Source organism: Talpa occidentalis, unplaced genomic scaffold, assembly GCF_014898055.3.
Source record: "Talpa occidentalis isolate TD23 unplaced genomic scaffold, MPIMG_talOcc4v2.1 talOcc4.9, whole genome shotgun sequence".
Lineage (NCBI taxonomy): Eukaryota > Metazoa > Chordata > Mammalia > Eulipotyphla > Talpidae > Talpa > Talpa occidentalis.
Window position 1 is genome coordinate 10,832,998 of NW_023605305.1, and position 23,632 is coordinate 10,856,629.

Below are 23,632 nucleotides of genomic sequence, written 5' to 3' on the forward strand. Positions count from 1 at the left end.
TGTTCTGTTTCTTCTTGAAATGAGGTGATGTGCAAACTTTCCCATCTCCCCAGACTCTGGCGGGACACCAATTCCACTCTCCTATGCACCCCAGCCCCATCGTGGGGGTGGGCCTGGCAGTCAGGCCGTGCCACACAATCTCACCCAGATGGACAATTTTTCCAAATGGGGCCACTTGGATTCTCTCTCGACGAAATGGAACTAGCACCATGAGACAGAGCCAGTCTTGCTGAGAGAAGGCCATGTTTGCCTGAGAACCATAAAGGTTTCCTGGGTGCTGAAAGACTGGCCTGGTGCCAAAAGACCAGTTAGTGGCTAGCAGATGGGCAGGAGGAAGGGGGCGGGCAATTCTGGCAGAAGGACAGCTACGTGGTGAAGGGTTGGATTGGACTTTCAGCGGTGAACTTAATGCAGTACAAACAGGTGTCAGTTCTCACTGACGCACACCTGAAACTTATATAATGTTATAATGCAATGCTATTTCAATTTGAAAAAAGAAACAAGATAATAAAAAAATAAAATCTATAAACTGCATCTGTCCAGAAAATTTAAATAAGAATTATTACATAATTTTTTAAAAAAAGCACAGGGCTGCTGGTTCAAACATTATTAACAATTTCAAGCTGGTGAGAGCCGAGCTGTTTACCACCTGTGGGCCCCAAGGATGCCAGGCCTGTGCCTCAGCTCCACTGGGTCCTTGTTTCCTCAAGACCTACCCTTTGATTCCTGTTCACCTTTTTCCTTGCACTCAACTGAGATGGTTTCTGTTCCTTGCAATGCATGGATCTTAATCGCTTTCTAGATCCAAGCACGGATGTCAAGGCCAATAGGGACCTCTGTGGTCACCTGTCAGTATCACCCACAGGGGTCCCTTTGCCTCCAAGTCTGCAGTAGCAGACGTAACCTTAATTCCAAAGGATGCTTGATCATCCTTTGAAACTGCCAGAAGCTGCCGTGGTGGGATCCAGCACTGCCAATGAGAAAATAAGGAAGAAAAAAAGACATAGTGAGGACAAGAGATGCCTCCTGAGGTTCCCTCACTAGAGAGCTTTGCACTGGGGCATCACCCTGGGCACCGGCACCTGCAGGGTCATTGGCCCAGGTGGGAGGGACAGGTCCACCCTGTCACGGCCTGCTAGCACCAGGTGAGAACCCAGTTTCCATGACCTTCAGGACAGTACTGTTCTGTGCAACTTCCCCCCAGTGCAGAAGACCGCCCTCTGGGGCTGAAACACCCTTGGGCTCACAAGCACCATGAACGGCAAAAATGCTGGCCACTACAAATAGCATCGGACACTTACAACCTCACAGGAGAAACCATATACTCCAGAGGCAGAAAGGAGGCCTCGATTCTTTTTTTTTTTTTTTTTTTTTTTTAATGGCAAACACATAGGGATCCAGCAATTTTTACTTTTACAAAATGCTTATAAAAGAGGGGGAGACGATAGGCGGGGATGTTTGCTGCTGCATTATTTGTAATATCCAAAGATTGGAAACTACCCACACATCCACTGACAGGGGGTAATCACTGGATGATGGCTTGAAAACACACCACCTTTAATAGCAGTATCTGTAGGCAACGGGACGGAGGAAGTAGGTGGAGAAGAAACAGCAAACATTTATTTTGTATATTTTGATGCTTTCCGATTATTTTTACAATGCGCCTGTATTATTTTCCTTCAAATGTTTCCAATGTGTGTGTAAAGGATGTGTCCCCAGCTCTGAAGAGTGGGTGCCTCTCGGTGTAGGAGAAGGGTTGGGGCTTGGGAAGGAGGAGAAAGGGTTTTATCGTGTTATACTCATTATTTTATTAATTTTTTTTTTTTTTTTGGTTACAAGCATTTCATTTTTGCAATAAAAAGAAAATGAAACCATGAAATTAAGAAGAAAAACAGTCAGGAGTTTGGGGAAGTTCCCCCAGGAGACTTCAAGCACTGCAGGGGCCTGGAGCCCAGAGTGGTCGCTGGGGTCTGGGGTTCCCTGGAGGTAGGGGTGGGCCCGGCTCAGGGCCTGGTCTTCCAGGCGCACTGTTGGGGCTGCAGAAGCGGCCCTTCCTGCATAGGAGACCCCCCAACCCCGCAACACACACACTCAATTGTGAATCCTAAATCCCACCACCAACTAGGGAAAACAGGGCGTCTTCTTTCATTTGACTGAGGGACACAAAAGATGTTGCCACACAGCTCTGAAACAGAAAAATGGATTTAGACTAAGTTCTGCTCAATGAATCCAAGAGTCTAAGAGTTTCCCGCACCCAGCCCTCTCTGCTGGTGGGTTCTAGTCACTCTGCAGGCCCTGCAAGCTGCTCCCCTCGTGGTTGTGACGTGCAGTGGCCCTCACCCCTGAGTTCCCATTAGGCGCCTCTCTGATAAGAATCCATGGTCCTCCATAGCTGAAAAGGTTGCCCGCGGGTTTTGTTCTGGAATCTACATGGCTTTAAAGGAAGGCAACTAGCAGCTCAAGGCAAAAAAGACTGCTGAAAGGGGGGTGTGGTGAGGCAGTAGTCAAGGATCTGCTTTCTTAGCAAATGGCTAGCAAATCTTCAGGTTTCCTGGAAGTGCCCCAAGACCCAACAGGGGGAGCAGCCCATTGCGCAGAAGCAGCAGCCGGACTCCACAGGGAGCCGTCCACGCCTGGTGTTATCACTGACTTGTGGTTTTTCCTCACCTAATGCCACCTCAGGGAAGTCGCCCTGTGGACACACAGACTCACAGGCACACAGACGAGGACAGGACTTGCGGGCCTCTCAACTACTGACAGCAGGAGGCTAAGGCAGCTGGAACCCCCAGAACCTTCACTCCCAAGGCGGGGGCAGTGGAGGGGGGGGAGCACCATCACTTCTTCCTCTGCTTGTGAGGGGTCCTGTTGGACTCCTGTTTGGGGGAGAAATGACCAAAATGAGGTGAGGCCGAGTGGGTGGGAAATCCCCATGCTGAGTAGGCCTTGGGGAGCCCTCAGTGAAGGGCTTAGGGCCAAGAGAACTTTCCCTACCCTAGTTGGCTCTGCAGGCAACACCCTTTCTGATATTTAGACCTACTTTAAGAAATGGTTCAAGTGATTTTTTTTTTTTTTAGTATTCTTTCTCGGGAACACCCTCTCATCCTTTTCTTCTCTTCCTTTGGGGGAGACAGTGTTTCCTGGTCCCCCAGCATGGAGGCCTCTCCAGGGGTGGTGACGGAGACCCAGCTCAGGGCAGCCTCTCCCTGTATCCTCCTCCACACCCAGCTTCTCATTCGTTAATCTGGCACCTCCGAATCTGGGCTTTCTCGCCTATAAATGAGACTGCCTGTCAGCAACTTCAAATATTTATAAAGATGTGACTGCTCAACGGATGGTCTTCTTTAAGGCCTTCCCGGATAGTTGTTATTTAACCTCTACTGCTCCAGAGGAGACACTGTAAAGGAACAGAGAAAGAGGCCGGAGAGTCTGAACAACTCCCTCAGGCCCCTGTAAGCCCAACTTCACAGTCTTGTGGGGACCCATTGAAACAGGGCAAGTCAGTGGCTTTGCGCTATGAAATACAGGGCGGGGGGTTGGGGGGGCAGGACACCCTTCCCGTCACCCGTAGCAACAGCTGTGGTGACCAAGTTCTAGTTGTTCCATCAGGACAAGAGAGGAGTTTTGCGGCCCCATGACCACGTCATCCTTGGTGGCCCTGTCCATCCACGGGTCTCTCCAAAGACCAGCGGTCTTTCCATGCACGCCACAAATCAGGCTACGTAAGGACCTGGCATGTGAACAATGGCTCCATTGAGAGAGAGGTTTTGGCAGGTGCAGAGCCTCGGCTAGATTCATACCTTGTAGCGAAGTTTCCCAGGAAAACTTCCACAAGCGAGCTCTCCCCCAGGCCCAAGGGTGCCTGCAGGACACCTGGGCTATTTTGCCCTCTTTGGCCAGATTCCGGCTACTGTGAGCCTGTGTCCAGCCTAGGCCTGGTCGCAGCCAGCCTTTATTTCAAATGAGCTACAGGATATTCCTAAATTAAGCCCATCTCCACAGGCTGGCTTCTTTTGTCTCTTTTGAGTCTGAAAAGATAATGGTGCAATGGCTTAGTTCATGAGGAAGGAACTCACATCTTTCAAAGAGCAGCTGATGACACTTGGGAGGCAGACACCTGACCGGGTGCTTCACCAGAAGTGAAATGGCACAGACTCTTATTAAGCACCAACTGTGTTCGCATCTAATGAGGCAAGATTCTGGCCCAGGGAGGGCTTCTGAGCCAGTGGGGAGATCAAATGGGCCCAGGCCCGATATAGGCCCCAAATACCATGCGGGCAGAAAGTCTTTGCTTGGTTCTCCATGTTTTCTTGGGCACTTAGCAGTCTCCAGAAGGTCCCCTTACAAGGATGGGCTGTCAGCCACTCTGGACACACAACCACTGTCACATGCCTCTGCCACAGGCAACTGTCTGGTCAAAGATCATGACCCTCCTGGTGAGGAGGAGAGAAGTAGCCTCTAGCCAGATAATGCTTGGCTGAAGAGACGCTTTAAAGGAGCATCACTTTACAGTATAGAAGGCCATCCCAGGCCCAGAGCTTCTGGAGGACTAGCCAAGACCCCAGCAACTGTCTCTGTGAGTCAGTTTCTCTCTGTGGGTCAGCTTCTCCTTTGGTGTCAGCTTCTCCTTCTATGGGTCAGCTTCTCCCTCTGTGTCAGTTTCTCTTTCTTTGATCAGCTTCTCCCTCTGTGTATCAGCTTCTTCCTCTGGTCTGCTGCCTCTTCTGTGGGTCAGCTTCTCCCTCTCTGTGCTGCTTCTTCTGTGCGTCAGCGTCTTCCTGTATATGTCAGCTTCTTCCTCTGTGGGTCAGCTTCTCCTTCTCCCCAATCCTGCCTCACTCTCCTGGGACCCTCCAGCAAAGCACTTCTCCATCCAGATTCCCTGTCCAGGGAGGCCAATCTAAACCTGTGCACTGCTCTAGCGGTTGTGTAAATCAATGTCTTCGTACTCAGAGAAAGGAGCAGTGAATTCAGCTCCCAAAGAGGGTGGCATTTGAGGCCCTAAATTACCTTAAATTCATACTCTGCTCCTCTGTACTCTTCGCGACAGCCCTGCCAGGTAGGACCCACCTGTCTGCCATTCGACAGTTGAGGAAACCAAGGCTGAGCGGAAAAGGGACCTCAAGAAGATCTACACAGTGACCAAAGGGCCAGGACTTAACTCTGGTCTCTAACTTCAAATACAAGGCTCTTGCCACCTGCCCAGCCTCCCCACTTGGCCCTCGTGTGCATGTGGCATTTTGAGGTTTCCAGAGTCCAGTCAAACACTGACTTTCCAGGATTTAAATGGACATGGCCTCCCTATTTGACTAATTGGCATGGGTAGGGTTGGAAAGTGTTGGACCAGAACCAAGCACATAGGGCCAGAGGACAGGGACTTGATGAAGGGCAAGAAGGTGGCAGGAAGCGAGGCCTGGATGCCCATGCCACCTCTGGGGTAGCCACCACCACGTTGGCAGGCCCCTAGGAGCTCCCCTCTGGTTCATTTGCCCAATCCATTGATCCACCTACATATGGAGAGATTATACATGGGTTGGCTTTTTTTGCCTTTGGAGAAAATAAGAAGAAAAGAGCTTCCAAGCCCCAGAAGTCAAAGGTCCTTCTAATTTGTTCACCTCTTGTCCCTAGTGCCTAACTGCACAGGGTCTGGAGCTCATGGTCTATTTGTACCCCGCTAATTCAGCACCCTGCAGTGTCTGACCACTTCACAGATATTTACTCACGAAGTCCTCACACCCCCTGGCTAGACAGGTGCTGTCCTTATCGTCTCTGTGCAAGTAAGGAGACAGCATGGAGAGATGGGCAGTAAGCAGGGATGTGAGGAATGAATGAATGAAAGAAGGAAGGAAGGAAGGATCAGAGTCCTACCATGCTTCAGGCTTGAGAAATAAAAACAGAACTACAATCTCCTGAGGAGCAAAGTGTGTGGTTCTCTCCTTGAACCCTCTTTGAATTCTCCCCCTTTGAATTGATATGTTCTGCTGCTGAACACGTCTGTCTTGCAGGCAGAGACGAGCAACCCCAGTTATGGACAAGGGGCTGGAGACTGGCAGGGGGTCAGGCACTTGGACTGCTAATTGGTGGAGCCAGGACTTTACCCAGGCATAGCTGACCCCAAAGCCTCCCTCCACACCCCCTTAGTAGTTTTCCTGCTTACTTGTGGGTTGTCAAAGTCGAGGGCCATACCTGTCAAAACACAGCTGAGAAAATAAAACCCAAATGACCCGCAGATGCCCCATCCTCTTATTTTAGACACGATTCTAGCAAGGGACCAGCCTCTTTTCTCCAACCCAGCAGGAGAACAGGAATGAAGTCAGAGGATTAGCTTAGTAGCGAGAGGACTGATTAAAGCAACTGAGCGAGTCTTTGAACCTGGGCCACAGAGTTAGGTGCAAAGGACCCCAGCCACAGTGGCGGCATAGGCGCTGACTTGAGTCACCAAGGCAAGGCTATGTTGTGCAAGAGGCCTCAAGGTGGGGGGCAAATAACTCAGGATTCTAAGCTGGGAAGGTGGGCTGGGGGGCACCCCTTCCAGACAGAGCTCTCTAAGCTCCCTGAGCCTTTGCTGCCTCCTCAGTCTTGTGGAAGTAATGACCCTCGCCCCCCACAGAGTGCCAGGAAGATTCAGCAAACTCCCAAGGTGAAGGCGGAAGTACTTGGTCAACAGTAGCCAAGGGGAGTCACTGTGGTTGACACATCCTGCTGGAGAGAACAGGGAAATAGGCAACACAGTTTTGGAGATTTTCCAAGAACATGGGGGAAATTTAAATTTAAGTTTTTTAATTTAAAAACTGAAGTGTTTCAAAGGGTGAGTTTCATTATCTGGAAACTTATTTCTTGCAGGTCCCTTCGGGAAGCTGATTCATCGGGAGGCACAAGCAACTGAGCCAGCCGCTTGCCCTCCCAGTTCAGCTTCTGCTTCGAGTTCACCCATGATCTCAACCCTCGTTTCCAGTGGTGTTGAGGACACAGAGCCGGGCAGTGGAACAGTCTCCAAAGCCAGAAGTCTCTAGTTCAGAAAGAGGCCAGACGCTCTTTGGGGACAAGTTGCTAAGAAACAGGACTCCTGCCTTAGGCCCAGTCCTTGAGGAAGGAGGGGTGGCCATTTAGGCTTCAAGCCAGATACTCTGGGCGGGGGTGGGGCAGGCTACCAAGTGGCAACTTGCTGGATCTCTCAGTAGAAAAGGCAGCCCTGGCATCGGAGTCACCATCATTATCGTTTCATTCTCATCTGCTGAGCCCCTACCGCGAAGCAGGCACCGTGTGAGGGAGGGGCACTCTGACACCAGCCGGGCCCTGCCCTCCAGGGGCTTGTAACACCCCAAAGGCGCTTTTCTGCCAAAGCCCCTGACATCCTCATCTCACTTCACCCCTCAACAGCCCATTCCTCACCCTCCACACTGCAGATGTGAACCTGAGCTCCAGACAAGCTGTGGGTTCCCGAAAGGCCACGGCTGGCAGGTGAGGCCCTGGACTCAGCGGCCATGCCCCTGCCGGTGAGCCTGCGCTGACCAAGTGCGTTGCAGGAATGGCAGGCGGGGGGGAGGGGGGGGTTTGGGAGTGGGGCGGGCTGTGGGACCAGCTGGTCTGGGGTTCTAAAACCCCCTGCACCTAGGAGCCCCAAGGGTCAGCCGGTGCTGCCGTTGCAGAGACAGTCATGACGATTAAAAGGACCGACCTTGCAAGGTGCAAGGTACCCGCTCGGGCTTGTTCCAACTGCACCAACAGCGCGTGAGCTGGGGGGAGAGATGTTTGGAGAAGCCTTCAGGGCAGGGGTCACTCTGAAGATGGGCCTTGAAGGGTCAGTAGGTTTGGATCAACTTCAAGGAAGGGCGCATGGTGGGGCAGGTGTGGCCGAAGTTCCAGAGAGCCCTGAGGGTGCGTTTGAGGAAAAAGCCGTCTGGAGGCCGGGAGAGAGCTGGGGAGTGAACAGTGTGGCTGGAAAGGAAGGCCACAGTTCAGCCGGCAGGGCCGAGACCGCTGACCATTTACTGAGAATCCCCCGTGTGTGCGCGCCCGAGGCCACATGTGATAGGTTTCGTCATCTAAAGACCCCTCTTCAAAGAAGGAGGGGAGCCGAAGGCAGGTGGGCATGGCGATTGACTGGCACTGCCTTCCCTTCCTCCCTGGGGCTGGGCATCATGCTGCATGGGGAGCAAAAGGCCCATACAGCTGAGTATGAAGCAGAACCACCATTTCGCTGCATGCCCATGTGGGGACACACACACACACACACACACACACTCTCACACACACACACACACACACACACACACTTGCAAAGGGGGTGAGAAGCCGATTTGATTTTCCAAAAGATTGCATAATTCTTAGGTGATATGAAAATAGCTGATGAAGAATCCACTTTAATCTCTTTTGGGTGGGCGTTGAAGGACTGAAGAGCATTGCTTAGATATTTCTGACAAATCGGTTACAAGAAATAGGCCGCCAGCACAGAGCTGCAAAACCATCAGCTCCTAAATCCACCACCTCCTGCACCCTCCTGGGCTTCAGATGCCGCCTTGGATGTCCAGGGAGGAGGAGGGGGCCACCCAGGCCCTGACCAGCAGTGTCCACAGGTCAGGAGCTTCCTTTCTGAGATGGGCAGAAAACCAGCGCTGAAACACCCCTCCTTCCCAGCTCTGAAAGAACTTCCCGTTGGTGCCAATCATTTCGCACAGAACCACATCCAGCCTGGACCTGCTCTTCCACCCTTGGCTCAAGCTGTATTGAAGATAATCTCGTTTATAATTCTTTGTGGGTGCACGACGAGTCTTCTTAAACAAACTGTGCTTGTCTTGAAGGGGGCTCCGAGTTGTGCTCCGACTGTAATCTGGGTCCACGTATCCTGGATAGACAAGACAGCAAATAGTTTGCAACCATGCAATAACCCTGATGGAATCCCGATTCTTCCTTCTGAAGATATGGTTCTTGAATGTGCACTAATGTTACTGATCTGCATATTCCAAGAGTCTAGAACAGTGCCTGGCAGACTCCTTTCAGGGCTCTTCTCATTCCACTGGGGGGGGGGGGAGGGTCTTCATCCTTAAGTTGGGGCCTGACTGGGAAGTGGGCATCGGGCTGAGGAAAGGGAGGAGGGGTGTGAGGGGGGGGCGTGGGATCTTCCAGGTAGAGGGGATAGAGGAGTGACGGCTGGAGGGTCACGAGGGTGTGTGTGCACATGCCTGGTTCTGTGGCAAGATGGTGATGGAGGAGCTTCTTGGACAGAATCAGGGGGAGAAAAGGAGACAAAAGTAGCCAAGTTTGCAGATCCACAGACAGGAAGCTGAGAGTGTTTCCATAGGATGACTTCTGGTTTTCCTCTGAAGCTGGAGTGAGGTTATCTTCTGAGTGGGAAGAGGATGGACAGGGGACAAGGCTTGAAACAGCTGCTGAGGAGAGAGGAGAAACAGAGCTGAGGGAGGTGGCTGGCTGTGTAGGGTGGAGGGTGGCTTGAAGCTGGAGACCACAAGCTTCTCTAAGTCAGTGTCAATGGCCGGTCAAGAGGGCCTGGCATGGGTGGCCGGTTTCATCATCATGCGGGAGGGATGGGGACAGCAGCTCAAGGGATGGCTGAGGTCGTGGGTCATGGGCTGGACAGGAAAGGGGAGAAGCAGTTTGACAGGCAGGGAGAAAGCGGAGGCCAATGGACTGGCTGTTCAGAAAATACAGGAGAAAATTGGCCGAAGTGACTGGAGCTGCTGGGAGTGGGAGAGGCTGGTCAGGAGGGCTGCAGGGCAGAGGATGTTGATAAGGAGGCTGCTGGTGTGGCCCCAGCAGGGGAGGCTGACGGGAAATGACACAGTGGAACTGGGGACCGATACGGAGACAACTGGTCCCAAACTCTGAGAGAGGCCCTAAGAGGTACCCTTCAGATCCCAAGGCATGCGGGCAGTCGCCCAGCAGCTTCACCAGCACCAGCAACACCGAGAGGGTCGGGGCCTGACCAAAGTCACGGCTGAGGCAGGCAGGACCGCTCCCAACCCCAGCCCCCTGCCAGGTGGGCCTGCTCCTGGGAGCGGCCTTCCCCAGGAGGTGAGCAAGGAGGCAGGTGAGGTGAGGAAGAGGAGCAGAGGCGGGCGAGGCCAGAATAGAGTTTCTGGGTGCCCTCCCTGGAGACTCCTCCAAGCGCCCCCCTCCTCTGGGCGGTTCCGGTCTGACAGGAAGCACGTGGCCCCCCACCGGCGCGGTTGCCCGGGAGACCCGGGCTGTTTACCAGAGGAAAAGAGCCGGCAGAGGGCAGCGGATGGAGCGAGCCGCAAGGTGAGCAGGTGGAGAGCTGCCACCACCCCCGCGGACTGGAAGGGGCCTGGAGAGGCCAGACCCCAGCCCGCAGGCAGCAAGGCGGGGCTCCCTAGACCCTGTCCCAGGGGAGAAGCCAGGGAAACAGGACTGGGGCCTCCTGGGAGATGTGGCTACTCCCCAGGGGCAAAGGCCACCTGCCCAGAGGTCCTCGTTGCGGAAATAACTGGGGCTCTGCGCAAGGCAAGGGGCTAGGAAGCCGCAGGGCCCTGTCCTCCTGGCTGGGCTGGACAGACCGGGCCACAGACCCAGAGGGCCAAAAGGATGCCCGGCCCCACAGAAAGACCTGGACCGGGCTGAGCCTCCCCAGACCTGTGCTCCTTCATCCAGGTCAACTCACTTTCTCACTTGCTTGTCTCTCCCCCAAATGCCTCCTGCTGCTGCTTGAGCTCATTGCCTGCTAGAGCGGCCCCCAGGAAACTTGGAAATGTTTGAGCTGTCCCCCTCCATCGACCCCGCCCCACTGCGCCCCCTGCTGTTAGATCAGTCTCAATTTTTTTTTTTTTTTTTTTTTTTTTTTGTGGACCCTTGGCTGGGGAACGAACCGGCGCTGCAGAGGCTGTGGGCACATTCTTAATTCTTTCCCCACACCTTTGGTCACGGTGGCTAGCGGCCCAGCTTCTCCACCCACCCCGGGCCAGCTCAGTGCCTGCTGACCGCTAGTCCCCGGAGAGGTGGGGGGTGCTGGGAATAGGACCAAAGTTTTCTCATTCTCAGGGCAACTACCATCTCCTGTTGCCTCTTGCGAGGGTTTTCATCCTGAAAGCTTCACGAGGAGGTGTGGGGGTTTGCACTAATCGATACACATTTTTAAAAGACCAGTTCAAGTCTATGCATCGTTGGTATATACAGCAGATGGCATGTGGGTGGGTATATTTTATTGCATTTGCTGTAGGTTTAGATTTGGGTTCTAAGCAAATAGGGAGGTCTGACCCTGTGGTCAGACCTGCACCCCTGGGGGGCAGAAATATGGCTTCAGTGCCTATCAGACTTTCCTTTTGCTGAGTGATTTGGCAATTAACCTTAAGGAACGGCCACCTGCCCTCTTGGCGACTTCCTGGAAACAGTTCTCAGTGTTTGTTTCCTGACTCCTAGCAGGCCTCCAGGGTGCAGCTAATGTTTAGGTAAACAGGCCACTTGCCTATTCAGCTGGCAGCTTGCTGGAGTCCTGTGCTTATACCTGGTTAAGTCACTTTGAGGTTGAGAGCTGCCAGGCCTGGAGGTGGTGCCCTCAGATGAGCAGGGATAGCAGTGGGTGCTGCAGAGCCTCCCTGTGTTGGGCTCGGAGGCAGGGGTGGGAGGAAGCAGACAGAGTTCAGGACCCATGGTGTGAATAGAAATGCACTGTTGGCCCAGGTCCCTCAACACCTGTTCGCCACCACCAGCACTACCACCACGCGAGCCTGCTGGGAGAGATGGTGATGGCCCCTGTGACAGATGGTCCTGCCACGCGGGGGGAGGCAGTGGGTTATGAAAGCAGGTTGGATGGAACGGCTTTACCTGAAGGAGGTGTTAGTCTCTAAATAACCATGAGTGGGCTCCAGGCATTAGTCATAATTGAGGTTTTTCTCCGCGATAGCTCGAAGTCATGTTATCTTATGACCAGGGTGTCTTGAACAGGACACCCCCTGAACACGGGTAATTATATAGCACCGAAAGGTATAGAAAGTGCATGCACATACCCAAGTTTGACTGTTAAAAATAATCCAGCAGAGAGCCTGTGAGAACACATGACTCTCCTCATCAAAATTGTTAAGGAAGAGGTTTCTAAGTTACCAAACTTACTGACAGTTAAACCTTCCTGAGGCATGTGTGGGAGTTAGAAGCCAAGTCTGTGATAAATTCTGTAGAAGCTGTGGCAAATTAATAGCCACTCCGCCAGAGGGGAGGTGGCAAAGGGGGGAGTGCGGGGCCAGCTTGTCTTTGGCAGGACGGTGGGGCAATGGTGACCTCGTGCCATCCCGAGTTGAAGTGCAGAGCTGCCTAAGTGCCAGGGAAGGACTTGAGAACTCAACGAAAATGAAAGAGGGGAGAGAAAACACATTCTTCACAGCGCATGGGAAAAAAGATGAAATTAACAAGGCAATGGGCGGGGTGGGGGATGCCAAGGAGAAGGCTCCTGGGCTCCCAGCAGCCAGATTGGGTGTGAAAGAGTAGTGAGAAGTGGAGACAGAGTGTAGAGACTCCGTCTGTGAGTACTTGGAGCAAAAGCGGAGGCCTTTAAGCTGGGAAAGAGAGGGTGACTTCATTCGAGACTGTGCATCAAGAGACCTCAGATCACAGGGGAGATTGCATTTCATTTGGTTGTGGTTTTTGTGGTGGGGGGAGAGGATACTCCCTTTAAAGCAGATAATGGTAGGAATATGCACGGAATGGGGATGGAAGCTAAGGGTTTGAGTGGTATCATCCAGGGGTGTGCAAGGAAGGTGGCTTGGAATAAGTGAATTTGAAGTGCCTATGGGATCAAAGTTGGAAGGGGTTTATTAGGAAGCTTTTGTTTCAGCTGGTTAAGGCGATTTCCCAGGCAGCGATAGCTCGAGTCAGCCTCCCAGCATTTCTGTGCAGTGAGCAAGGCAGACATGTGTCCCCGGATTCACCCTTTGGGCAGAGTTGACGGGGTGTGCAACCACCAAGGATACCCCGGGGAGAAGCTCTAAGCACCAGCTACAACTTTTAGAGGTGAGATAGTAGAAAGCATTAAACAAATAGAAAACCCAAAACAGAAGCTTAGAACACTTTGCCATCTACTGCGCGTTTATGATGCACCGGGCCTCGTGCTATGGCCTCCCCTACATCACTCCATGTCGTTAGCCTCCTGTAGCAAATCAAGAGAATGCTGTTGAGAGGCGCGAGAGTAATGTCTTCAAGGTGACATAACTAAAGCTATAGGTAGATGAGGAAAGTCGTGTGCAGAATGATTGTCCTCGGCCATGTGGCCTGAAGTAGAACCCAGGTCTTAGGATAGCAGGTCCTGTGTCCTTTGCACCTAAGCATGCTGCTGCTTGGGGCTGTGAGGCCTTGCAAAAGTACCAGAGGGCTGGGCGAGACCTGGTCAGCCCAGGGGTGGGAACCAGCAGTCACTGTGGTGGTCAGGATTCCGAGGGCCGCAGGGAGCCCAGGAAGGTGTCGTGTCCTGGGAATGATGTAACTGCAGATGGGAGGAGGTGGTGGCACCCAGGTTCAGTGAAAGGGGGGCCATTGGGAGGGCAGTGAGTGAGGAGACGAGCTCTGAGCCTGCCCAGAGAAATGCCAAGGCCTCCCACCAGGCTTTAGAACATTGCTTCTGTGTGATTTCATGAGTACCCCCAGGAGAGCCAAATGGAGAGCCCCTGAAAGTATTTACAAGGGCTCTGGGAAGACAGGAATGTAAAAGGCTAGCAGAGACAGAATGGGGTCAGTGCAGGGAGAGACGCCCAGCCCGTCCTCAGTAGCAGGATTGCTGTAAAGCAATCATGTGCCCAGAGACACCCCCCAAGTAGACACCCAGAGCCCCCCCTTTGGAGCTGGTCTAGGACTGGGTTCCTTAAGTGAGAGCCCACCGAGCCAAGAGCTACCCCCCACCATTTTTGTATGGCTTGTGAGCTAAGAATAGTTTTTATGTTTTTAAAATGGTTGAAGAAAATCAAAAGAGGAATCATATTTTGAACCACATGGAAATTATAGGAGATTGAAATTCCGGTGCCCGTAGATGAAGATTTATCAAGACACAGCCACACCTGTTGTTTACATTCTGTCTCTGGCGGCTTTTGAACCCCAAGGGCAGCACTGAGTGTGACAAGCTGTCGAGCCTGCCAAGCCAAAAATATTTTACTGTCTGGCCCTTTACAGAAGAGCATGGTTGAGCCCTGATCTTGAACCAGAGACCACCTCTGCCCGCTCAGGCCGAGGCAGAAGCATCTGTCCCACTCAGCTCTGAGTGAAGCTGAGCCCACTGTCCTGCCTTGGTAGCTTTGCAGGGTACTGTCACCTTCTTGAGTAAAGAAGCTGCTGGCACCCAGCTGCTGGCAAGTCTCCCTTCTCTGCCTGCACATCTGCATATAGCACAGGCCATGCTCCAGCGAGGGCCCCGCCTGGGAGCCAGGCTGGCCCTGGAGTGTGCCAAGCTCCACCCTGCCCCTTGCTGTCCCTGGTCCTTCCCTCATCTGCAGACTAAGTGTGGGCAACCCAGACCTGCTGCACTGCTTCTTTGTCAATAAAGTTTTATCAGAACACACTACGGTCATTGGATCAAGGAGCATCCATGGCTGTTGTGCAACCAGGGCAGAGGTGAGTGGGTGGAACTCAGGCCATGTGGCTCAGAAAGCTGGAAAGTGTCCACAGCAAAGCGTCCGCACTCTGGAGTGTCACGTGGCTTATTCCTTCTCCTCATTCTGGTCTCTCCCCCAATAAGAATAAGAATTCACCCACCACCCTCGTCACTCTCTGGTACAACACTTTGTTTATTTTACTCATAGTAATTACTACTTTATAAAAACTATTTACTTGTAGGTTTAATGCCTGTCTTTCCCTACTGTATTAAATTGCAAGAACGTCAGTTCACTGATATATTCCAAGTGCCTGGAATGAATGAATGAGTGAATGAATGAATGCATTGCAGCTGGCGCTCCTCTCCAGAAGCAGAAATCCAGAGAAAATTCTGCCCCGCCCCCTACTATGGTGGGTTGGTGCTTGTTCTGGCGCCTGGGGAGGGAATGACTTGGACCCAGAAGCCCTGGCAGGAAGCTAACCCATGGCCTCCTCTCTTCCCCTGCTCCCTTAGCTGTGTCAAGACGCAATGGCCACAGACGGCCCGGTGAACATAACCCCCTCTGAGCGCCCTGTTGGCAACAGCCCTGTGGACGGCTTCGTTTGGCAGCCAGACTCGCTTAACATGCACGTCATCAGGCCCAAGTCCGCCAAGGGACGAACCCGGCCGAGTCTGCACCAGCCCCAGGGTTTCCACCACACGCCTTCCTCTCCACCCTCAGCCCTTCCCTGCGAGTTGCCAAGCAGCCAGAAATCCGGAGCCTGTGCACCCAGATCTCCACATCAGGGCGCTCCGGATGAGATCCCTGAGCTGCTTCAGCTGGCGCCAGTGGGGGCCTCCTCCTCCCTCAATAAATACCCAGTCCTTCCGTCCATCAACAGGAAGACGCTGGAGGAGGGGGCTGTGGACACAGTCGCTAAAAAGGCTGGCTCCCTGCAGCTGAGCAGCGTCCAGGCCCTTTACCGAGAGGACACCTGCACCATGAAGACCAGTGAAGAAGACTCCAGGCCACAAGCTTGTTCCCTGGAGAGGAAACTCATCGTCCGAACCAAGAGACAGAGCTCGTCCAGGCCCGGAGACCTGGAGGAACCATCCGACCGAGAGCCCAGGCTGCTGCTTGCTGTCCGATCACCGTCAGGCCGCAGGTTTGTCCGCCATTTCCGGCCAACTGACGACTTGCAGACCGTGGTTGCCGTGGCCGAATACAAGAACAAGACCACCTACCAGCACTGCAGCATTGAAACCATGGAGGTGCCCAGAAGATGCTTCTCTGACCTCTCCAAGTCTCTGCAGGAGTGCAGAATCCCCCACAAGTCTGTGCTGGGCATCTCGCAGCAAGATGGGGAGGGCTGGCCCTGAGTCTGCAGCCACCTGCTGAGGTTCCCGGTCTCTGAGCGAGGAGCCTGCTTGGTTGCCAAGGCCTCCCAGGCCGCTCGGCTTCACGTGCCATGTGAACCTGGTGCCACCATCATTCCCCGGACTCTATCTTCAGAGTCTCGCCTCCGAAGCAATGACATTTGCACATGCCCCGAGTGAGCTCCGAAGAGTCGCTTCCAGCTGTTAAATTCTCTCCACCTGTGGAGAGAGCTGGCACGTTACCAAGGCTGTCCCTGAAACAGCTGTGACGAGGGCGCCCTTGCAAGAGCTGGGTCCTTCTGGAGGGACGGCTTGTCTTCACAATGGACTCACACGCCTGAAGCCAGCGGCTTGCCTTTCTGTATTCGATACAGGATTAGACACTTCCCAGAGGAGGTTCTAGTCTGGTAAATAACCAGGGTTCAGGAAATGTCAAGCTGGCATTTGCATTTCTTGCAAGTATCTTTAGGAAACAGGCGTTGCCCTGCTTGGAAGCAGCCCCTGTGCTGGGCTTGGGGGGCTAGTTTCTTGGGGACAACTGTTTTTATGAGGCGGCTTCGAAGGAAAGCACAGGCCTTTGCTAAAACAAATCCCCCGATACAGCGGCATTTCTAAAACAGTCTGAGAGCTGGAAAGCAAATCTCTTCACCACCATGGATTAGTCTGTAGCTACTTTTAAATAGAGACTGAGCAGATTTCCAACTTTCAGTAGCTGCTTTCTATGAGAAAAGCCAATGTTCTCTGATTTCCTTTGCTAAAAAATGGTCCGAGCCCACGAGCCTGCAGCAATCTGTCCTGAAGCCCCACCTTGGCTCTCTGGGTGTGGACGTGTCTCATCCCCCAGTTTCAGTGTCTTGCCTACTTCAAACACACGCCCTGTCCCCTGCTTTGGAGTCCTCTGGACGTGGTGTCACTCTGCTGCGCCCCTGCCCAGGGGCCACGTGCCCAAGTGTCTGGCTCCCTCAGCCCATCACTGTGCTGAAGACCACGGTGGTCTTTTTCCAGTTCTGAAATGGTGACGTAGACAATTTGCCAAAGCTCTCTTGTGCTGCAAGCTCAGCAGGACGCCCACGTCTCATCTGGAGCCCGTGTGAGGCCAAAGCACCATTCAGAGAAGGGAACACTGTGCCCCCGAGCTCAGCCCCCATGGAGCTGAGTACTGAGGTGCAGTACCCGGAAGGGACAGAGTTCGAGACTGAGTATCAATGTTGCTGTCTCAGCAACAAGCGCTTCTTGTGCAGACAAGGAATGTTGCTGGCAAGGTTACTTCCAGCAAATCGATATTCAGCCCAGGAGATCAGCCCCACCGTGGGCTCCGCCTAAGAGGCACTGCCTTGTCCTGTGCACCCCCTTCCTCACCCCCCACTATCTCAGGTCACTCCAGGATGTGCTACTTCCCAGTGTTTTCCAAAATTTCATAACACCATCCTGACTGCGGTGTGCCTGGGGCCTGCCCAGCCGGTGCCTCTCCCAGTTAGCGGCAGGCAGAGGGACCAGGCCGGAGCTCCTAGCACAGGAACGCCGCCTCTCACCCAGACTCAGCACAGAACTCTGCCTCCGATCTGGGATCTGGGAGGCCGGGAAAGAGCCTCCCACAAAGGCACACCTACTCTATGGTAAGAATAAAGTCCCGCCCACCTGGGACTCAGCAATCTCCCCAGGCAGGCGATCTGCAGAAAGCATCTTGCAGTGGGGCTTGCTAGAAGGAGTTGCAACCTTCTGCACTTAGGGCTTTGCTGCTGCTACGTAGCTTAGAATTTGGGGTGGGGAAAAATGGAAGACGTGAAGCATAGACACATTTTAGGGTATGCAAATAAAGCTAGATTGGAACCATCTTAATAAACGTTTTTTGGACAAATGATGATACAATAAAAACTGATTTGTGTGAAACTGAGTCCGTGGAGAAGTGCATCTTGTATCCTGGCTGAGACGTGGGCTCCCACACTCTCAGGCCAGGGGCGTTCACTAACCTGATCTCCAGTCTACCGCCTGCCTGTCCTTCCCATAAATTGTGCCTTCAGCCTATACCAAGCCCGCAGCTTGTCTGCACAGGGAGCGATTGTCGCTCCTAAGAATCTTGCCGCCCACTCTCCTTTGAGGTCGGCAAGAGCAGACTGTCTCAGAATGTCAGTCCTGGGGGGCATGGCCAGTGGGCATCCTGCCCCGGGGGGGGTACTACTCTTGGTCTCATTGAACCAACAAGGGCCTACCCGGTGCCACAGGCAGAGAAATTGGCAAGAACATAAGGGGAGTTCTCACTGCAGACCAGACCGAGGCTGGTGGCTGTGAGGGACAGGAGGGTGAGGATAGCGTCTAGATCCTGGGGAGGGGGTGATTTCTTCTCCCTGACCTGTGCAAATGCAAGGAATCTTTCTCCACCCTTCCTAGTAGTGTTGGCCCAAGGGACCCTGATCTTTGGGGACATGCACTTTGCACGGGACAGAGCTTCATGACAAGTTATTCCAGTATGCCCCTCCCCCGTGAAGTCCAATAGGTAAATTAGTCCCGACAGCATAAGGAACAGCAGGAGAAATAAGTGACTCATCATTTAGAATTCAAAAAATTTTCACCAACAGATGACAGGTGGTTTTAACACAACAGTCCTTGCCCTGAAAGTACCTGGGGACCCGGCCAACAGCCGGCAAGCCGGGGTCATCCTGCGCAAGCATGACAACGGTGGGGCCTCAGCACCCCAGGGCTCACCCACAACAAGTTGCCCACCCAGAGGAACTATGACAGGCTAAAAGCCCAAAGATGGGTCACCCTGCCCGAGATCACTGCGTGGGCGCTCCAGGAACTACATTTTCCTTTCAGTCGACTCTCATCAGCCCTAATGGGTTTCTAACATCAAGTTAAGTTACCCTGCCCTAAGAGGCAAAAGATTTCTTTCTATATTTTTTATTTATTTTTTAATTTTTTTAATTTTTTAAAGATTTATTTATTTATACAAGCACTGGGTACAGTCAGAAGCACGGGAGGGTGAGAGAATTCACCAGAGCCAGAGCGGGGAACAGAACAGGCAGACCGATGAAATACACTGCTGAGGGGAGCAGCTGGCGCGGCAGGAGAGGTCTGCGCGCCATGTGGGACCCTCGCTGGTGGCCGGGAATCGAACCGGCGCTGCAGAGGCTGCAGAGGCTTCGCAGCCCAGTGCTCAACTGCTGCGCCACCAGGGGAGGCCCCTTTCTATATTTTTAAATTAAGATCTTCACAACAAGTTGAGATAAAAGGGCAAGCAGTTTCCCGTAGTCTGGGGTGTATCTTAGGCCATCATATATTTCTTTGCAGAATTGCAAAGAAAACTGATGACTTTTGCCTACTTTTGGAAATCAGTGTGAGAATGAAACAGGAACATCTGTTTTTCTCAGCTCCCTAAGGCAACGCTCCACAATAAAGCGAAGAGTTCTCGAACCCGTTCACCCTCACCCCCAAAGCAGAACAATCCAAACCCATCCACCCGATGAGAGAAGATCAGAGGTTGCCTTGGAGGAGTCTTCCCGAGTGGAGCTGACTTGGGGTGCTTCAGCCACACACGAGCTAGTAACTTGCATTATAAAAATAAAATGGGCTCTCTTGCTTCTCTTTGTCTAATCTGGTGATGTGATATTTTCCTTTTCTGATGAGACTGTTTGCACCAGCCCTTTCTATTTATCTTTTTTTTTTTTTTAAGATTTATTTATTTATACAAGCACTGGGCACAGTCAGAAGCGCAGGAGGGTGAGAGAATTCACCAGAGCCAGAGTGGGGAGCAGAGCAGGCAGACCGATGAAATACACTGCTGAGGGTAGCAGCGGGCGAGACAGGAGAGGTCTGTTGCGCCATTTGGGACCTTCGCCGGCGGCCAGGGATCAAACAGGCGCTGCAGAGGCTGCAGAGGCTTTGCAGCCCAGTGCTCAGCCGCTGCACCACCAGGGGAGGCCCTGCACCAAACCTTTCTGACCCTCAAATGGGTAAGGAGGCAGCTGCCCCTTGCACATTCATGTGGAAGAGCAAATCACTGGGGGTATTTTTGGAGCCATTTCAACCCTGAGCCAAGAGCTTGAACAACTGATGTGACAACTGCCATTGAGTGGGCCCCACTGGGGTGTCCTGCACCAGGGGTGAGATGGACGGAAGGGACCAGCCACTGGAGGTCGACAGTAACTTTGGGGAGTGGCTGGCTTGGGTCGGGGTGGTGGCCACAGATGTGGTGAGAGGTGGTCGGAATGGACATATAATCCGACTTCTTAGGAAAAAAGGAAATGTGGGCCAGAATGACAACCTGGGGCTTACTTGAGTGGATGGAGCTTGACCATCAGGCAAGGAGGACTAGATCCTCAGGAGACAAACGCAAAAGACACATGTAGCAGGGGCCTCCCCGGTGGCCTAGGAGATAAGTCTCAGCACTGTCAACCTGTCAACTGCTAAGGCCTGAGTTCAATCCCCGGCCAGGGAGCTACCCACATGGCACAGCAGACCCCTCCTGTCTCTCTGCTGCTCCCCTCAGCAGTATATTTCAATGGATCTGCCTGTTCTGTTCCCCACTCTGTCTCTGGTGAATCCTCTCACCACCCGCATCTCTGGTCTTCATCCCAGTTCTTCTACACAAAAATAAATAAATAAAAAATAAAAGACACACGGCAGAAGGGAAACGCTGCCCAGCAACCGTGTTTGGAGGCAGGAAAGGCCCATGCCGGGCAGCCCAGCTCTTCACTGCTTTCATGAAGAAGAGCTGCAGCTAAAGAGTCTGGGTTAGACAGCATCAGTTGTCAGCCAGCTCTCGGGGTCTGATTATTGACCGAGGTTCCTTGGGTAGGGAATCCTTGTCCCAGTGAGAGAGCACACTGCTTATCTACCTCTCCCTCCGCCGACCTCCCTCTCTGGCCTCCCTTCGTTCCAGCCACTCAGACCCAGTGGCAGAGCAGTGAGGCGCTTCTTGGGAGGACAAACAAAACCGTCATCCTGGGGTATGGCTGGCCAAGCTCCTGGTTTCCTGATTCTCATGCTCACAGGTTCTTTACAGAGAGAAGTGCTCAAGGCCTAGGGCCCTTGGGTGATCCGCTGAGCACTGCACCTCTCTGACATCTGCCCTGGCAGGTGAGGACAGGATTGCTGGTCCAGGCTGGTCAGCGAGGGCCACCCGCAGACAGCCCAGGTCTGCTCCTGCCCGGCCATCATTAGCAGGAATGACCAGCCGCCTGTGGACAAACCCTAAGGGGATGATGGTGACCCCCTCCTACGGGTCGGGCTCCACCCCCCGCTGCCTCCACCCCATCCCCATGCCCAAGCCCTGCTGCATGTCAGCCCAGCCCAGACTTAAACATACCAAGTCTCAAAGACTTTGGATCCACACTCCACAGAGGGCTTGTTAGTTTCCCCCCACGTAGGCCTGGGCCCCAGCAACCCCTTTTCCTTTTTAACAGAGTTCTTTGCCAGCCTTCATCGCATTCAAATCTTCTGTAACAAACTGATTTAATAAACGTGTATTAAGCAGCCATAGGCCAGGCACAGATTTGGTCTATTAGCGAACCAAGCAGACCCCAAGTCCCAGCCCTTAGGGAGGGTCTGTGCTAATTCTGGCAGACAAAAAAGAGGCAACTGAGGTGATAATATGATAGAGAATAATGGATACAGAAGAGCATGGCGAGGGCAGAAGGTTCTGGGGAGCATGGGGGTGAGGGGTGGTAGAGGGTGAGGCTTTACAAGGATGGTCAAGGCAGACCCTGCTGATAAAGTGACACCCAAGGGCAAAGGGTGGAGTCAGCTGTGTGGGCATGTGGGGGGATGGGTCCCTGGCAGGGAGAAGCACATCTAGGCCATTAGAGGCCAGTGGCCAGTGTGATGGAGCAAGAAGGGAGGGGAGGAGCTGTCAGAGATGGGGGCGGGGGTACAGAGCACAGGGGGTACACGCTGGGTAAATGGGGGGCTGCTGCAGGGATGAGTGGAGGACAAATGTGTTCAAACCAGCACTGGCAGAAGCTATTCCTTCTATAATGCAAATGAGAAGCAGCAGGGAACAGGGTAGTGGCCACAGATGCCAGGAGAGATACCCCCTGCCAGGTGCTTAAGCCACTGGTGTTTTTTTTTTGTTTTGTTTTTTTAAAGAACTGATACTTCACTTTTATTGCAAAAATCATATCAAAGTAAATGCTACCCCATAATATGCATCATCATAAAAAATTACTTTTCCAGGCAGAAGAGGCTCCCTCTAACCGAATCCATTACTCTCCACCCTCAAAATAAAACACGTTTTAAAAAAATGGAAAACTTGGAAAATGTAGAGAACATAGAAATAAAAATCACCCATAACGCTTTCTTTCAGTCGGCAATAACCGCTGTTAATATGTTGGCATATGTTATTTTATTCTTAAAGATTAAATTTATTTTGTACATTACTTTCTTGCCAATAGGCACACACGCATATTTTTAACATTTATAATCCTAGCAAAAACAGTTTTATATTCTTTTTCCAAATTTCTACAGTCTTCATAATTATTTTAAGACTGAGTCATATTTCAATATGTTGATATACTGGAACTTATTAAACTATTTCCCTTTTATGGAACATTTACACATTTCCAGCTTTTTGCTATAGAAATCAATGCTGAAGTCTTGATTACGTAGTTCTTTGCATCTTTTGAATTATTTCCTAGGCCAAGTTTCCAGGAATAGTCTAGGTAGGTCAAATTATATTAAAAATTTTATGGATTTTGCTTTGCTTTTCAAAGAGTTAAACAGCAAGTCCACCCAATTTCACTACCGTATCTTCAGCTTTGAGGTTACCACTTTTTATCATTTCCCTTTTGTTGGCTGGAAATGGAAACTAATTTTTAAAAAAAATTTGCGTATCTGGCTACTATTAAATATTAACTAGTTTCCATGACTTTCAACATACATCTAATATTAAAATCTCAAGATTCAATGAATTTGTCATAATCGGGGACTCTTTCAAGTCAAGGAACAAAGGACTATGTTCTTAATAGTCATATTTGTTGATATATGTATTATACTTGATATAAACATTACACTTTTTAAAATATTTAGGGTTGAACTGAATTGTATGCATATGAATCGTATTTAATACATATGAATCTTATTTAAATACATATCTTTTTAAAGATTTATTTGTTGTTTATTTATGCATATAAGAGCTGGGGTACAGGCCAGAGGTGCAGGGGGGTGAGAGGATTCACCAGAGACAGAGAGGGGAGCAGAACAGGCAGATGTACTGAAATACACTGCTGAGGGGAGCAGCGGGCGAGGCAGGAGAGGTCTGCTGCACCATGTGGGTAGCTCCCTGGCTAGGGATCCAACTTGCTGCAGTGGCTGCAGACAGCTTCATGGTGCTGTGCTTAACACCTCGCGCCACCATGGTGGTCCCTGTCTTTTCTGAGCCAACAAGCTGAACAGATGTGTGCACCAGACATGGGCACAAGGCAGGTCTGAAAATGTTTTTGGACTTCATTTCTGCTCACAGCATCCCCTACCAGGCGGGCAGCCAAGGCATCTGTACCAACCTGAATATTCCCTCTGCCCCATCCGGGAAGTGCGCGGTGTGAGCCAGACACCAGCCGAGCTCATCATCAGACACATGCACAGCCCTCCGGAGCTGCCCCTTTGTGTTCAGGAGAGGAGTGGGTAGATCCGTGTGTGGTGCAGGTGTAGACTAGGGCTATTGGCAACTGGGGGAAATACAGACCATCACCAATACACCCCTGCCTCCGCAAGCTAGAAAGCCTCCCAAATGGCTTTCTT

At 52.0% G+C, this 23,632-nt stretch overlaps 1 protein-coding gene across 3 annotated transcripts; it reads left to right on the forward strand.

Annotated features, from left to right (window-relative positions):
* Positions 1–10,196: 10,196 nt before the first annotated feature.
* UBXN10 (UBX domain protein 10) lies at positions 10,197–17,787 on the forward strand. Of its 3 annotated transcripts, none has more exons than XM_037499116.2 (2): positions 10,197–10,257; positions 15,056–17,787. In XM_037499116.2, exon 2 carries the CDS (start codon positions 15,071–15,073, stop codon positions 15,899–15,901), a length of 831 nt encoding a protein of 276 aa, XP_037355013.1. In that variant the 5' UTR covers positions 10,197–10,257; positions 15,056–15,070; the 3' UTR covers positions 15,902–17,787. The 3 variants fall into 3 exon arrangements, with proteins under 3 accessions (XP_037355013.1, XP_054547484.1, XP_037355014.1); XM_054691509.1 differs by lacking the exon at positions 10,197–10,257 and adding an exon at positions 10,571–10,626; XM_037499117.2 differs by lacking the exon at positions 10,197–10,257 and adding an exon at positions 12,905–12,975.
* The last annotated feature ends 5,845 nt before the right edge of the window (positions 17,788–23,632 follow it).